The 17,113-nt window shown below is 44.6% G+C and overlaps 1 protein-coding gene across 4 annotated transcripts in view; it reads right to left on the reverse strand.

Annotated features, from left to right (window-relative positions):
* The window catches only part of ATP6V1H (ATPase H+ transporting V1 subunit H), a 54,364-nt gene extending 40,177 nt beyond the window's left edge, over positions 1-14,187 (reverse strand). The window contains exons 1-7 of one of the 4 annotated variants that reach the window (XM_069600023.1): positions 13,985-14,187; positions 12,183-12,326; positions 10,814-10,916; positions 9,690-9,779; positions 7,782-7,895; positions 6,696-6,800; positions 2,729-2,782 (exon numbers count right to left, since the gene is read on the reverse strand). In XM_069600023.1, the coding sequence (XP_069456124.1) occupies positions 2,729-2,782; positions 6,696-6,800; positions 7,782-7,895; positions 9,690-9,779; positions 10,814-10,916; positions 12,183-12,295 (579 nt within the window). In that variant the 5' untranslated portion in view covers positions 12,296-12,326; positions 13,985-14,187. Of the gene's footprint in view, positions 1-2,728; positions 2,783-6,695; positions 6,801-7,781; positions 7,896-9,689; positions 9,780-10,813; positions 10,917-12,182; positions 12,327-13,955 lie in introns of all 4 variants that reach the window. The other 3 variants (XM_069600024.1, XM_069600026.1, XM_069600027.1) reach the window with 3 other exon arrangements.
* Between the last annotated feature and the right edge of the window lie 2,926 nt (positions 14,188-17,113).

Here is a 17,113-nt window from a genome sequence, read left to right on the forward strand (position 1 = left end):
CAAACAAAGCAACCAAAAAGCCTGCATAAAATGGAAAGCTGATCTGCTCACTCACACTTGCCACATTTCTGGGCTCAGGAGCCATGTGTGCGAGGGGCTCCCAGAGTAGACAATGAGAATATGAAGAACAACACTTCCATCATCATGGCAAGTTCCACTGGACAGACCTGCTCCAGAATATTAAATGGCAAGACAGAGTAAGTGACAAGAGAACCTGGCAACTTGACTGTGTTACTTATTGCCAATGAAACTACATCCACCCAGCAATAACCAGGGCTGAGCTGGGTCCACAGCAGAGACAGCCAGAGAAAAGGACATGGCCAGACAGGGAGCAGGCAGTCCCCTTGCTCCCTTGCACACAGGCATGGAAGAAGCTGGACAAAGGGAAAAGGATGTCCAGACTCTTCTAGCTCCTCCAAAGGCTGGGAGATATCACAGGGTTCCTCTTTCTGTCAGGGCATCAGCACAGCAAGCAATGCCAAGGCTATACGATTTCCTTGGAAAAACCGAAAACTAATAATCCACATGCAGGAGTCAGCAAAGAGCTGAATGACAGTAGAACATTAGTCAGCCTAAGTACGAGAAATCTGAAGTCATTCATGATCTTCACATTCAGGTAAACACAACATATGCATTTTAAGCAAAGTTCATCTATTGAACATAATTTAAATAAAAATGTCTACACGGGTCCACTCATAACTTGGGATGTCACTTCTGTGCCATTTCAGAAGCCAAGACTGAGGCATCATGCTTCTCATATTGCAGTGCAGAGCTGTGCCCTGCTTGTCTTATACTGACATCAAGTGGCAGCAGTAGGGAACGCAGTTTACGCAACCCCATTTGTACACTGCCTGAAACCCTAAACGGATTTTAAGATGTAACATGGCTATTTTTTAAAAGTCTGAGTAGGCAAGGCAACTTGGAGAATGTCTAAAGCTCCAGGTTCAGTCCACAGGTCTTAGAACCCCTCTTGGGAAGGACACTGTCTCCATGGCGGTTTTGCCATGACCAGATGACCGTGGGCAAGTGGATGACCTCAGGCAAGCCAGTGTGCCTTTTCAGTGGCCTCACTGCTCATCCCTGAAATGTGGCTTATGGTAAGACCCACATCAAAGACGAGCTATGAATATTCAAGATGTAAATGCCGGGTGACTGAAACAGTGCCAGGCATATAGTAGGAGCTCCATAAATACCAGTTACCAATTCCAATCCCCCTACTAAAATGAAACAGTCAAAGGAGTACTAACACCCCTCTCTCATCTGCTTTCCAAGTGGAGAGCCTTCTGAAGAAGCAGGACCCTTCAGGAAGAGACGGAATATGTTCAGGTGCGCAGGACACTAAAGGGAAGAGACTGGACATCAAAGGCCATCCTCTCTCCACCCAGAATTACCCTCGATGCTACTAACTTTGCTGGGATGTACGTGTCAGGTCCACCAGACAACCCACTTTGACTGACCACCACCAGGTCAACAGGATCATGTGTTCCACGTGACAGACAGAACAGAGCAAGAAAGGGATGTCATGTGACCAGAGCTCAGTCACTGCGGAAGCCTAAATAGCTTCCAAACCCTTTAACAACCAATTCAGTTAATAGACGTGTGTCATTCAAAACACCTTTAAAATATTTGACAAATCTAACCAGATGATTTTCCAAACAATTTTTCAAAATTTCAAACTGATAGGAAAAAAGTCATATAAGACAAAGATTCCTAACTTAAACGTCTGCTTGTGGTTGAGCATCTAGACTTGGAGCCTACCTCCTCCTTCCCCACCCAGCCCCCAAACTGCTCACCTGGTTCTACACCTTGTTCTGATTCCACCTCAGAAGGCTTGTGCTGATTTCTGGCCTAACACACCCAAGTGTGCTAGGGTTAAGAGGTCAAGTCCCTCCACCCACACCCCAAGAGAAGCACCCCTCTTGGCTCTGAAATGGATTTTGTTGCCCTCCCTAGTCTGCGAGCACACATATGGGGTGTTTGCTGCAGATTATGAACACGGATCCCATGTGGCTCCCCCTGAACTTGGCTGAGGCCTATCACAGGCAGGTGGGAATGTAGATACAACTCTTCTATATTTTTAACTCTTTCCCCACCTCTCTCTCAACTGGCACTTACTGTGCCAGCTCCTACTTGTCCACATTTATTGCCAATTCTTGAACTCTTCTGAATACAGTGAAATCAAACCATTCCCATCCAGGGGAGATTATTCTAACCAGGAAAGGAATTTGGGGAGATATGATTAGTTTTAACATTTAACCTTTGGGCTCTACAGAAACGTGGGGCATGTCTGGCCTGAAAAGGGGGGATTTGCCCCCACCATAGGCCTCCAGAAAATCCTGAGCAACAAGGGCAAACAGTGGGTCTTCGGACTAGCAGGGAACTGAACTGTCTCCATCTGCCTGACACAGGGCTCATGGATCTGCCGGACATTAGGGTCTGAAGACAGCAGCTCTGGTGAACTCACTCGAGTTGCTCTGACCCTCAGGCCCGAGATACAGCTGCCTGAAGGGGAACGCAACAGGAAGAGGGCGTCCCACATCCAGAGACAGCAGAATGTGACCCCACAGCCTAGGAAGGCTTATGCACAGCGTTCAGGACTCCACTAACCGAAGTGGAGGCGGCACCAAATCTGTGGACTTACATCCAGGGGATGCTAACTGTCTATGGCTCAAAGTAACTGATGCTTGGGAAGTGAGGAGGCCAGTGAATGAAGAGGGAGTGTACTTACATCGCTTGAAGAGACTGTTCCTGTTTCAGCAGCGACACCGCTACCACGCAGTTTCTATTATGAAATAAATAACTCATTACTTAGTTTTGTTTTTAATCTTATCCTACTGTATCAGCTTACTAATTTTATCATTATTTTCCTAGTCCTATTTAATGGAGTATCATCAACTAATAAAAAGCATGGGGATATATGAAATATTCTAAACACTGTTACATTCTTCCAGATATCTTAATCAGTAAGTTATCCTAAATTATCTTAAAATAATAAACTACATACTAAGTTCCAGCTAAATTGTTTACGTGCACCTGGTGCAAAATTTCCAAGTCTCAGGATTTACTGCCTGAACTGTTTTTCCAATAAGACAATATCTTAAGCCCAACTATCTACACTGTGTTCTGCTTCGAAGCTTTCAAAACAAGTGTCTGATGATGGAAAGATACTATGCGGGACTCAAAGATGAGGCTATCCACAGCAAGGCTAACACGCTATAATGACAATCAGAACCTCACAGGTTAAACAGGAATGGGCAAAGGAAATTTAAAGTAGAAAGCCAGAAGCTGAGTATGCAAGAGAAAATTGATAATGAATTTCTGCAAGGAAATTTTTCTTTTGTTTTATTTAACAACTATTACTGGCTAAGTGCTAGGCATGAGCCGCTATAACACAAGTATAATTAATGCTCAAACTATCAGAAAGAAGGCTCCTAAATGTCACTGTGAAGTCGAAAAACAAAATATTCAAATTTGCACCTAATTCAGACTTTTAAAAGTTTATTTTTATTAGAATCATTAAAGTGTGGTCCTTTTTTATGAGAGAGAAAATGCTTATGATACAGAAAAAGAGACCTTCAGAGACAGTGTTATCACACGGCATTTAAGCAAAGAAGAAAAAAAATCCCGAACAAGTCAATACTTCATTCCTCAGACAAGAGGGCTGTAATTGACTCCTGACCAAAGGCTGGGGGAGGAGTGTCTGCCCACAGCAAGAGGCAGCAGCCAGCCCAGTGGAAGCAGTGACCAGACTCAGAGCACAAGGGGCTGAAAACTCTCCCTGGAACACGATGTGCAAAGCAGAGAAGCTAGACCTGAGCAAGGCCAGAGACTTGGCAATTAAAAAAGAGAGAGCCAGCACGCTGGAAAGACACAGAAAGGTCTCTAAGAACATTCACCTCACACCAACAAGCTCGGGTCTGATGAAAATTGTTCCAAACACTGAAATACCTGCTTCTACTAGGGACTAGAGATCAAATTGCCAACATCCACTGGATCATCGAAAAACCAAGAGAGTTCCAGAAAAACATCTATTTCTGATTTATTGACTATGCCAAAGCCTTTGACTGTGTGGATCACAATTAACTATGGAAAATTCTGAAAGAGATGGGAATACCAGACCACCTGACCTGCCTCTTGAGAAACCTATATGCAGGTCAGGAAGCAACAGTTAGAACTGGACAGAGAACAACAGACTACTTCCAACTAGGAAAAGGAGTACGTCAAGGCTGTATGTTGTCACCCTGCTTATTTAACTTCTATGCAGAGTACATCATGAGAAACGCTGGGCTGGATGAAGCACAAGCTGGAATCAAGACTGCCGGGAGAAATGTCAATAACCTCAGATATGCAGATGATACCACCCTTATGGCAGAAAGTGAAGAGAAACTAAAAAGCCTCTTGATGAAAGTGAAAGAGGAGAGTGAAAAAGTTGGCTTAAAGCATAACATTCAGAAAACGAAGATCATGGCATCTGGTCCTATCACTTCATGGGAAATAGACAGGGAAACAGTGTCAGACTTTATTTTTGGGGGCTCCAAAATCACTGCAGATGGTGACTGCAGATGGAAATTAAAAGATGCTTGCTTCTTGGAAGAAAAGTTATGACCAACCTAGATAGCATATTCAAAAGCAGAGTCATTACTTTGCCAACAAAGGTCCGTCTAGTCAAGGCTATGGTTTTTCCAGTGGTCATGTATGGATGTGAGAGTTTGACTGTGAAGAAAGCTGAGCACTGAAGAATTGATGCTTTTGAACTGTGGTGTTGGGGAAGACTCTTGAGAGTCCCTTGGACTGCAGGGAGATCCAACCAGTCCATTCTAAAGGAGATCAGCCCCGGATGTTCTTTGGAAGGAATGATGCTAAAGCTGAAACTCCAGTACTTTGGCCACCTCATGGGAAGAGTTGACTCATTGGAAAAGACTCTGATGCTGGGAGGGATTGGGGGCAGGAGGGAAAGGGGACGACAGACGATGAGATGGCTGGATGGCAAAACCGACTCGATGCATGTGAGTTTGAGTGAACTCCGGGAGTTGGTGATGGACAGGGAGGCCTGGCATGCTGCAATTTATGGGGTCGCAAAGAGTCAGACACAACTGAGTGACTGAACTGAACTAAACTAGGGGCTAGAGGAATATCCCCCCAACCACTGGCCATGGTTACAACCGCAGCTAATGGTGCTAACAGGGACAGATCACCTGTGAGGCACAACACAAACATTACTCCCATGAGGAGAAGTCTAAGCTGAAACAACCCAGCGTGCTGGAAGCATACAGCAGCAAGCAATCTCTGCTACCCACTCTGGTTTTAAGAGTCTGGCTACCACACAGCCTCACAGCTGATCCCAAAGCAAGATGATGTCTGCTCAAAGGGAAAACTAACCTCAGAATAGGGGGGGAAATGGGAATGAGGGGTTACCTATGTAATTAAACATTCTCATCCCAAATGGTACACACTCACGAGTTTTAAACCTTGTCTTCACATAGCTATTTTTCACTTTCTAAATATCTTCTTTTTGAAATCCCTCAACAATTCTATGAAATCTGCAAACTTGTGGCTCATATAAAAATACTTCTAAAAATTAAGCCCAAAACCTGTAAAAATGTATGCTGTTGACAGAGAAAATAACTGATTTTGTTCAAGACACTTCAGAATCTCCCTGTCCAAACAGAAAAGACTATGAGGCTCCACCCGCCCCCCGCCCCACCCAAACGAAGGCAAGGGAGGATAAGACAAAAAATAAATCCAAGCAAAATGTCATGGTGTCTCTCTCATGCTTCAAATTAAACTCTATTAAGATCATAAGGCCACCTAAAGTCTAAATGACACCTTTCCAAAACTTTATTTCAAGTAGACCTTTATTTGTGATCTAACACTGTCACCACCACACCTACCAGCAATGCTTCTCCTGGCCTCACCCCTGCTGTCACCCACACCGCCACACACACCACCCTGCCTCCTACCTGTCCTTCCATGGATCTCCTCCCCACCCAGTTCGGCTCACTGCTCCCTTGAGGCTACTCCCTCCAAGTGCCCTACCACCTCACACTTGCTCACTGGACCCCCAGAAGGAAAGAAACCCTCAGCTCAGCCCCTGGAAGTGTCCAGTCACCTGTCCTGCTCCAGGGAACCAGGGAGACAAAAGAGACAACTTGTCATCTGCCAGCTGTCACACCCGTGAGCTGTCTTCCTTCACGGAGCAGCGAGGTTCAAGAGGCCTGACAGCAGCAAGATAACCTGCAAGCAGGCCACCTGTTTCCCTGTGGCTGCAAACTCAATCCCAGGAGGACATGGTGGATCCAGAGAGGCAGCTGCTGCATGAGACAGCATCTCAAGCTAGAGACAGTGGCCCCAGGCCACCCAGAGTGTGTCTTTTGAAGCTGTGTGAGTCCTTCCAATCCTCCAATCCATGTGACCTTGGCAGCCGCCTTCTGAGAAGGGCAATCCTCCCCACTTGCAGAAATGCAAGATGGGAAAATCCCAAGTGGCAGAAGAGACAGGAAGGTCTGAGTGGAAGCCAGTCAGAGAGAGAAAAGGTAAAGCCCCTATCAGACCTGTGAGCAGCATGGCTGAGTCAAAGAGTTCAAGATGGCTCTAGTTTAACACAGAGTTTCTGCAACTTCACATAAATATCTTAAGTAGCTTTACAGAACCAGACGCTACATTCTTTTAAGAATACTAAGAGGAGTGTCTCTTACCTGTGAACTCAGTTGAGTCTTTATCCAATTGAAATAGTAATTCAAGTCGCTGCCTTCCATCAGTTCTTTTCCCCAAGCTGCTAACTTGGCAATAATTCTTGCTGCCTGAAAAACAAGAACTGCATTTGAATATTATTCTAAAAATCACAACATCAACCCTAAAAAGCAGGACTTGTAACCATTTTGTAGCATGACTTCTTTTAGCTCTCAACTTGTCCCAACATAACAAATTATATTTCATTTTTAAAAATATTTTAATAAGGTCAAATGCAGTTTTAAATATTTCCATTAAAGTGAACCAAAATCAGTTGTATGTTAAGAATTTCAGGACATTCCCTACCTTATTCTGAGTTTCAAAAGTAAGACTGGGATTCATTACAAGACCAGCAAAGATCAAAAGAACACCAAAGTCCTTAGAGACTCTCACCAAACCACTTGCCAGAGTCCTGAGCCATCTCCACAACACATTGCCAGCACCACCTCACTCATTCAAGCCCCTGCAAGTCTCACACTTTATCTATATCATGATACAAAATATATCCTAGGTATGAAATAGTCATTTCTTGCAATGGAAACAAATACTCTTTTCTCCTCAATCAAAAACTTCTCAATTTTCTTCAAGCTATAAAACAAATCATGAATTTTTTTATTAAATAGGCATTATATGTTCATCAAATCATCATGCATACTTCAAGTATCTTACAGTTTTGCCAGTTACACATCAATAAACCTGGAAATTGACAGATATAGACAGGGAGAAAAAGGCAGTATAAAATACTGCTTCATTCTTTGAGTACTTTTTATAAGCAAGTCAGTGTTTCAAAATTCCAGGCTTTTATGTCAATAAACTCATGGAATGCTCTGCAAAATCTGAACTGTATCAGGGCAATCCCGCCTCCTCTGAGCACCCAGCCCCATTCCCACGGCCCCCATCCCCACCCCCAACACCCGTCACTAACCACCAGTAAGGAAATGGAGCTCTGAAAAATCAGCGTCAGAGCAGCCACTCCTCTGGCAACTGGGAGGTCACCTAATCATAACTGGTGTTCTTCCTGAAATCAGAAACGTGATCAATTCAAAACTCACCATATGAACAGTAAAGAGATCCTGGCGATTCAGCATCGGCAGGAAGTAGGACCAGGCGGTGTTCTTGCTACGTTTAGCATAGTCAAAGAAAATGCTAACACGCTGGTGATTTTCCTTAGAAAGAACAATCATTGATCAGAATGCATTTTGTTAAAGAACATGACAATTATGCACCGCTTCTCAGCCTTTCGTTCTCCGTTCCCTCAATCAGTGTGTTTTTTTCCGGTCTGTATGAGATCTGTCCCCCCATTATTACTACAGTGGAGCAGGGGGTGGTGACAGGGACAGGGGAAGATGTCTTTAAATAAAAATCACCTCTAATGTATTATGATTAATTTAACTGTAGTAAGCCATGCTAACAGATGCCTGCACTTCTCCTCAGCCTGCCCTGCTCCTGACCTGCCCCTCGCACTGCTGTCCGGACACCTTCGCCCTCCATCCACACAAAGTCGGGAGGAGGCAGAAAGACGCCAGTTTAGGTCTAGATGGAAGGATCCACAGGAAGCACCTCAAGCTATTTCCAGGCAGGCAGGGGAAACAGGGAATTAAAGAAATCTCGAATGTTCATGGTTACTCCTAGCATGTTGTGTTAGTAAAATCAGGGCAGGTGTAAACAGCAAAAACCAGCATATACCAGCAGACAGATCTGAGGAACAATTAATTCTTAGTTTCTCAGTTCAAATAATACAAGCTCTACCTCTCACTGAAACGTTCTCTGTGTATCGATGGCTGAAATCCACTACCTGATTCACTAAGTGAATACAGTGGTTAAGAAGCAGTATTTGGCAATGACGCAAATAAACACATCAACAGTCATTCTAATTCTCAGATCAATAAATCTTTTTAAACGCAATGGTTTTGAGACTTCCCTGGTGACTCAGTAGTTAAGATCCTGTGCTTCTGACACAGGGTAGTCAGGTCAGAACATTTGTTGGAGAACTAGGAACCCACATGTTGCACAATAGGGCCAAAATAAATATATACACTGTGTTTTTTTAATATGTATTCACTTGGCCGCACTAGGTCTTAGTTGCAGCATTTGGGATTTTAGTTCCCTGACCAGGGATAGACTCCATGCCCCCTGCACTGGGAGACACTGGACCACCAGGGAAATCCCCAAGGATTTTCATTTTGGTTTATAGTACCAGTTATGTTTTTGAAGAATAGAAAACTATCTCCTTCAGTAACACATCATTAGAGTCTAGAACTGAAATACTCATGGTAATGACTTCATCAAAAAACTGTAAGTCCAAGTAAGTCATCATTAACATCGACAGGCCATGGATTTTGTAGCCAGTTGGCCTGTTTCAAAAAGGATTACTCTGGATGCCAACAATCTAAACCTAGATTATACTTGGGTATAAAAATACAATACTGTGAATAAGAGAGTCTCTGTGTTGAGGGACAACAGAGCACTAAATAGAAACTGTAAGCCACTGGAAAGGTCCCAAATGATGAGCAAAATGTTCTCCAAACACACCGTGCTTCTGAGGGCAAACACCTTGCCTACAGTCACCAGTGAGCTCCCAGTACCCGACACTGGTCCAGGACACAAGGATGCTGAAATCTGTAGAAAGACTGAAGGAGAAGAAGCCGTGTCATCTGTGAGTACGCAGAGCATCCAGAAAGCCTGTGGGGGTACATCAAGCACTGCCGTGTTCAGCACAGAACTCAGAGGAAATGTGGAAAAAAGACACACCAGTCCCCCCAAAATCCTGAAAACCACAATGGCCAGTGTGGGGACAGCCCCATCTTCACCATGATAAGCAAATGACAACTCCACGGTGAAGAAAATCACACCATCACACCCTGAAAGCAAACAAGTGCTTAAGTGAAACCTTACAGAAATGCTACTCCTGGGAAAACACAAGGTAAGGACTGAACATGTCTGCTGAGGAAGACACCCACCTGCAGCGTATCATCCACCAGGGTGAGTATGTACTGAACTGTCTGCTCTTTGGAAATATGAGTCATCAGATTTATAAATGTCTTAGCACACTAAAAAAAAAAAAAGAGGACATGAACATTAATCACTGTTTTCAACTGCAGATACAATGCTCTAATGGAATTTCAGTAAAATATTATTCTCTTGCCTAAATGAGGATGCAATTATAGAAAATGCATCCTTTCACACATATGTGACCAAGTACAGGAGGGCCATACTCACATCAGATTTTTTATAATTTCTAATCATGTCAAATGTTCACTATTTTAAAATGGATAGACCTAGCCATCATCAACGCTTGACACCATAAAGAAGAAGTTACACAGACAATCTAATTTTAAATTTTTGTTTCGATGTTTGGGTTTTTTTGGTCTTTTGGGAAGGCTTATGCATTTATGAGGAAGCAGAATACCAAAACAGCAAAAGTACAGGAATTCAGTTCAGGTGCTGCAATCCTACAATTTAATAACTGAGTCACGATCGCTCTAGAATTCAACAAGACTGGCACTCATAACATGCCTCCTCCCACACTTCCCAGGATTGTACATTTGGGCTAGCCTGTGCACCATATCCTTCAGCCCTTCAGGGCCCCAATTCAGAAATTCTGATGGGTGGCAGTTAGATGTTGTTCTAGTGAGAATACAAAGTAGACAAAGAATTTTCTTTAAAAAAAAAAAAGTTAAGCAACTTTGAAAATACTGTATACTTTGAAACAGCAATTTCCACGCCAGGAATGTACCCTATTTAAAAAAAAAAAAAAGTTTCAGAAAATGCTGGAAAGGGTGGAGGAACATATACACACTCAGTATGACATTTTTTCCAAAATTAACAAAGAAAACTAGAAATCACTCAAATGCCTTCCAACAAAAGAGAATTAGGGTGGAGGAACATATACACACTCAGTATGACATTTTTTCCAAAATTAACAAAGAAAACTAGAAATCACTCAAATGCCTTCCAACAAAAGAGAATTTTTAGTAAAACTATGACATTTGCTTAAGAGGAATGTCAAAGAATCACTGAGAAAATCTCTAGAATGTCTAACAACCCAGGGCAGGGCTTGTGGTCTGCTCTCTGTACTGATCACCTGACTGCCTTCAGTCTGAAGCATCTCCTGCTTCTCCTCAGGACTTCTTTTCATCTCAAATCTTTGAATGAACTCGCAGTCTTCAGAAGAAATCATCTGCCCCCTAGAAAGAGACAATGAGGTTTCTGTTCAGAAAGGACTGAAAGGTCCCTATGAGCTAGTGATACAGAATGCTTGCCTCTCTCCTCTCTCTGCGAGCACTGACCCCAGGCCCAGCACCCACAGACCTGTCTTCAGAGTTTAGCTGCACCACCTCCTGGTCAGGGGCCTCCCAGGATCTGAGCTCACTGACCCACAAGATGCGAACAAGAACCACATTGTCTTTAAAGGGCTGGACTGAAGATGAAACAATTCACATGAGGTGGTCAGCACAGGCCTGGTCCCCCAAAACTCAATAAAATACCACCTCTGGGCACTAGCCAGGTCTCAGCTTGTCCCCACCCAAGCCAACCTAACAGGTCAGCAGCTCTGGCCCCTTCTGTGACAGCCAGCCCAGTCAGGCAGTCCTGACAATTCTTCTTCCTGACCTCACTCTGCTCCCTACTTACCTGCCTCTTGGGGGGGCTCAATCCCATGGCCACAGCGCAGCAGGCTTCTGGCTTCCAATCACACCTTCCTCTATGCCCCTCGGGGGTGGCTCAGCCCCATGGCCACAGCCCAGTGGGCTTCCTGCTTCCAATTCCACCCTCCTCCACACCCCTCTGACCCTGCAGTTCTGTCAAGCGCACATCTGACTGCACATTTACTCCTTTCACCTGGTCAGACTATGAATCTACAAGGCAGTTCTACCTAACACCTAGGCAAAGGCTTTTAACAAAAGTCCTTTTTAAGTCAGTTGACAAATTACAACCTTTATGAGAGGCTTCCCTGATGATCCAGTGATAAAGAATCCACCTGCCAATGCAGGGGACACCAGTTCGATCCCTGGCCCAGGAAGATCCCACATGACGTGAGGCAGCTAAGTCCGTGCACCACATCTTCTGAGCCCTTACACTCTGCAGCCCATGTTCCATAACAAGAGAAGCGACTGCAATGAGAAGCCTGTGCGCTGCAACTAGAGTAACCCCTGCTGGATGCAACAGGAGAAAGCCCAAGCAAAGCGATAAAGACCAAGCACAGCCAAAAATAAGTACTTATATTTTTAATAAAAAACATTTTTTTAAGCACTGTGAGCAGCACAGCTCACCCACTGGAGCCCCAAGCTGTTTCAATCACACTAAGCTGGTGACAGCTAACAGTTCTAAGGAGGAAGTGTTTTCTTCCATATTTGTTGGGCTTTTTCCAGTGTTCCTCTCACAGAAGCATGACCATGAAGAAGGCCAAAGCACAGGCACATGACAGCCCTGATTCACAGCGAACCAGCACTTACTGGAGGTAGGACTGCCAGTTCACTTTGTTCGCACGGACTTCCGCAGCCTTGGCGGCAATGATGTTGGTGGGAACAGCAGCATCCACAGCGCCCCGGATATCCATCTTGGTCATCTAAACTTATGATCTTGACTGTTCTACCGATCTTCAATTTGCATGCAAGGCAAAACCAGAATACAAGGTGTGATTGTTTTTTAACAACTGCTACTATTATCATCAATAGCATCATTATCACCATAATCTCTAGGAGCATTCATCACAAACATTAAAAAGCCTGAACATTAACATCATTATATTTCAAATCTTGTCCAGTTATGCACTACTCCATAAAAGTATTCTCTATAGGTTTTCACTTTTCCAGGAAATGTTTTCCATTTGTTGGCACTAATACCGCAGTAACATTTTAAAAGTAATCATAAGATATTGGGCTTCCCCTGTGGCTCAGATGGTAAAGAATCCGCCTGCAATACGCAAGACCTGGGTTTTATCCCTGGGTTGGGAAGATGCCCTGGAGAAGGGAAAGGCTACCCACCCCAGTATTCTAGCCTGGAGGATTCCATGGACTGTATAGTCCATGGGGTCACAAAAAGTCAGATAGGATTGAGCGACTTTCACTTTCATAAGATATTAAATTCAGAAATCATACTTACTAGAATAGGCATACAAGATAAAGTATTTTAAATCTATATAGTTGCTGCTGCTGCTGCTAAGTCACTTCAGTCCTGTCTGACTCTGTTCGACCCCATGGACTGCAGCCCACCAGGCTCCTCCATCCATGGGATTTTCCAGGCAAGAGTACTGGAGTGGGGTGCCATTGCTTTCTCCGATACACGGTTGAGATCAACTTAAAAATAAGAACTTGCATAATATAGATAGACCCAACTATTTTCTTTACATTTACTAAGTACCATTTTAAAGTGACATGAAAAACCTACATGTCTTTTTATAACGTTATTCAAATTAAGAGATTCAAAGTGGGAATGTAAGATCTTAGAAGGCAGAGCTTTCTTTTTTCAATCAAAATTAATAGCAGTTTCAAAATCAATATTGAGATAATTTTTTGAAACAGAGATTACATTTTAGGCTCAGTCAACAATGGGAGACTGATCTGATGATATGAATGCACAATAATGGGCTTTTAAGTAATTCTGACTCCTAAACTTAAAGATAAAAGCTTAAGCCTGATTGTATCACAACACAAAATATAAGATCCAGTTTACAAAATAAAAGCTCACAGTTAGTTATGACCAAAAACAAGCTAAAACCACAACCCAAATTCTTCTCCAGGGTCCCAACGACCTTAAGTCAGTCTGGAAGGAATCTCTATATCTGAGGATTTGCTGTCTAAACAAAGAGGCACTGCGGACCGGCCGGGCCCAAGTATAAACAGGCTCCGCTCGGTCCAAACTGGGACCGCGGAATCGAGAGGGCCCAGCCTCGGCTGGCCCTCCCGCGGCGGGCGACGGTGCCTGCGGGCGGGCGGTCACCGAGGCCCTGAACAACCCGAACTCCGCGCCGGCCACAGCCGCGGCCCCGACCCGGGGAAAGCACCTCTCGCCCGTTCACGCTCTATCCTGCCCTTCCCTGCGGGGGAGGCTCTGCGGTTCCGCAAACGCCGCTCAGACCGGGAAGGAAAGACACCTGGGAACCCGGGGCTGGAGGAGGGCCGGGGGCGCCTGGGCAGAGGAGGAAGCCAGCGCGCGGTAGGGACGCGGGGAAACCGCAGGCTCGCAGAGCCGGGGCCGCAGCCGGAACGACCCGAGAGCAGCCTCACCCCGCGAACCGCGGGACCCCCCGACGCACCCAAAGGAGGCAGGAGGACGCGACGGTCCGGGAGCCGAGTCACAGCCGAGTCGGGGGTCCTCCCGGTCCGGAGGCCTGGGCGGCGGCGGCGGGAGCGGTCCCGCACCGAGGAGACGTTGAGGGCGGCACAGGCTGGAGGAAGCCGGAGCGGCAGCGGCGGAATGACAGGAGCGCCGGTCACGTGAGCCGGGGCACGTGACCGCGCGGAAGGCGGAAGCCGGGAGGGCCCAAAACGGCTCGCGGAGCGCCCTTCTACGAGGCAAGCAGGGATTCTCCCCACCCCGACACCGGCGCTCCCCGGGACAGGGCCGGGGGCACCAGAGGCGGAGAGCGGGGCCAAAGCTTATTGATCATTTATTGTAACCGTCATTCCGAAAGTGTTAATTTAGAGCTTTGAAATCGGTTAACTTTCACTTGGATTTGACAATTCAGTGAATCAGGCGTTCTTAAAACGAGTCTCAGTTATGAAGCATATGCTGAGACATAGATCCCAAATGTCAGATTTTTACTGTATTCTCAGAGTTGGGCAACCATCACTGCAGTCAGTGTTATAACATTCTCATCGCCCCAAAGAGAAACCTCTTACTCTTTAGCCATCATTCTCCATCTCTCCCCAAACCCCCCTGCCCTAGGCAGCCGCCCCTCTACTTTATGTATCTAAGGAGTGGCCGATTCTGGGTATCTTAGGAGGGGCATTATACAATACGTGATCTTTAGAGATTGGCTTCTCTCACTTCGTATATGTTCAGGGCTCATTCGTGTGTCAATACATATCAGTACTTCATTCCTTTTTACAGCTTAATAAATGTTCCATTGTGCGGGTATACCTTTGTCTATCTTCCACTAGTTGATGCACATGTGGGTTGATTTACAGTACTGGACCCTGCATGCAAGTGTTTGGTAAACATGTTTCACTTCTCTGGCTTCAGCGGATATCTACAAGGGAACTGCTACATTGAATGATAACCCTGTTTTCCAAAGGGAAGGTATCACTTTACATTCACCCCAGCAGTGTGTGAGGGTGCCAGTGCTTGACATCCTCACTAAAGCTTGTCATTGTCTGTCTTTTTGATTAAAGCCTACCTACTGGTATCTCCTTGGTGATTTTGACTTGGAAGTCAAAGATGCTGAGCATCTTTTCATATGCTTTTTGGCCATTTGCCTGTCTTCTTCTGAGAAACATCTGTTTACATAATTCACCCATTGCTAGTTTTTTTTTAAGAGCTCTTTATATATTCTGGATATAAGTCCCTTATTATGTATTTATGATTTGCCATATTTTACCCTATTTTGTGGGTGTCTTTTCACTCTTTTGATGATGTCCTTTGAAAAACAAAAGGTTTTCATTTTGATGAAATCCAGTTTGCCTGTTTTTTTTTTTTGTCACTTGTGCTTTTTGGTATCATGTCTAAGAAGGCTTTGCCTCATCTGAGATCACAAATATTTTCTCCTAAGTTTCCTTTTAAAAGTTTTATAATCTTAACTCTTAAACTTGGGTCTATGATTGATTTCGAGTTAATTTTTTAACATGATGTGTGGTCCAACTTATGTTAGTTTTATATATCCATTTTAGGGGCCTGGGACTATGTTATGAAAGGAAGTTTCTTCAGTTCATAGTCCCCAGCAATGCATACCTGGGGTCCTTACCTCTGTACTCCTCCAGACCCAGCAGAAGCTACCTGGGCCTTAGATACCTTTGACCAAGGATCAAACCCAGGCCCCCTGCAGTGGAAGCGCAGAGACTTAACCACTGGACCACCAGGGAAATCCAATAATCTGATATTTATAAAGCACTTTACAAAAAGGAAGTATGATGTAGAAGCCAAGTTTTGACTTCATGGTTAGATGACTATCGCACAAGGAAATTACTTCAATTAATTCTGTGCTGTGCTGTGCTTAGTCACTCAGTCGTGTCCAACTCTTTGTGACCCCATGGACAGTGGCCCACTAGGTTCCTCTGTCCATGGGGATTCTCCAGAAAGAACAGTGGAGTGGTTTTCCATGACCACCTCCAGGGGATCTTCCCAACCTAGAAATCAAACCCAGGTCTCCTGCACTGCAGGTGGATTCTTTACCATCTGAGCCACCAAGGAAGTCCTCAATTAATTCTACAAGACATAAATAAAAAGTAATAATCTTTGAAGTGAAGTGTGGTTATGAGTTTAGCAAGCATCTCCAGCCACAAAGCCGACTGCTGCTAGAAGGACCTTTTAAGAGACTGAGATAAAATGGCTCCTCTGCCTCTCGAGAGTATAGTCCAAATTTTTCACATATCACACACTACAAATGCAGAATATTACCACATGATTTATTTCCTTTATCACGATATACTAAGCAATATATCACTTGAATCATTTCTTTCAGTTTTGATTTAGCATTAAATTTGAAGTAGGAGTACATTGCTACCTGTAGAGCTGAGGAGCCTGGTAGGCTACAGTCCATGGGGTCACAAAGAGTCTGACACACTGAGCAACTTCACTTTCACTTCACTTGCAACCTGTAGAGGGCAGTCAGAACATACCGAGACTCTCATCCTGGAATAGAGCCCACGGACTGTGGATAAACTGCTGACCCACAACACGGATAATCCTCTTGCTTCGAGGGATGCGACTTTACAGGGAGGCCCCCAGCAGACGAAGCGATGGCCCAGCACCAGCCAAAGGAAGAGAAATAGAGTGGACCCTGGGCTGGTACCGTTAAAATCAAGCTACAGGATTCGATTGAGGCTTTATTGTAAAAACATGCCCAGGCTTTCCCAAGACAACCAACAGGGCCACCAGAAACATTTCTCCAGACCATCGAAGCGGATACGATTTCTGCCTCTGCCATGGGCTGAGGCATATAATGTGAATGTTCACCAAACCGTGGAAAATGAAGGATGTGCCACAGCCACGCACAATGTCAAGGTAAGACCATCTCCCCGGTCCGTGACCGTTCTTGGCAAGGAAAGGGTTTATCCAGAAAGAATACAAAACCATAGGAAAGCTTTAGTGTCAGCGCTCACTTTACCTTATTGAAGATTTATCAAAAAGGCTTCCAAACTAAACCCAAGAGAAAAACTAGAACTTTGATAATAACCTGATTCTTCCAGTTTTCTCCAACATAAACAGCTTCCCTTTACAACAGCAA

Source organism: Ovis canadensis, chromosome 9 (genome assembly GCF_042477335.2).
Source record: "Ovis canadensis isolate MfBH-ARS-UI-01 breed Bighorn chromosome 9, ARS-UI_OviCan_v2, whole genome shotgun sequence".
In the NCBI taxonomy this organism is placed as follows: Eukaryota; Metazoa; Chordata; class Mammalia; order Artiodactyla; family Bovidae; genus Ovis; species Ovis canadensis.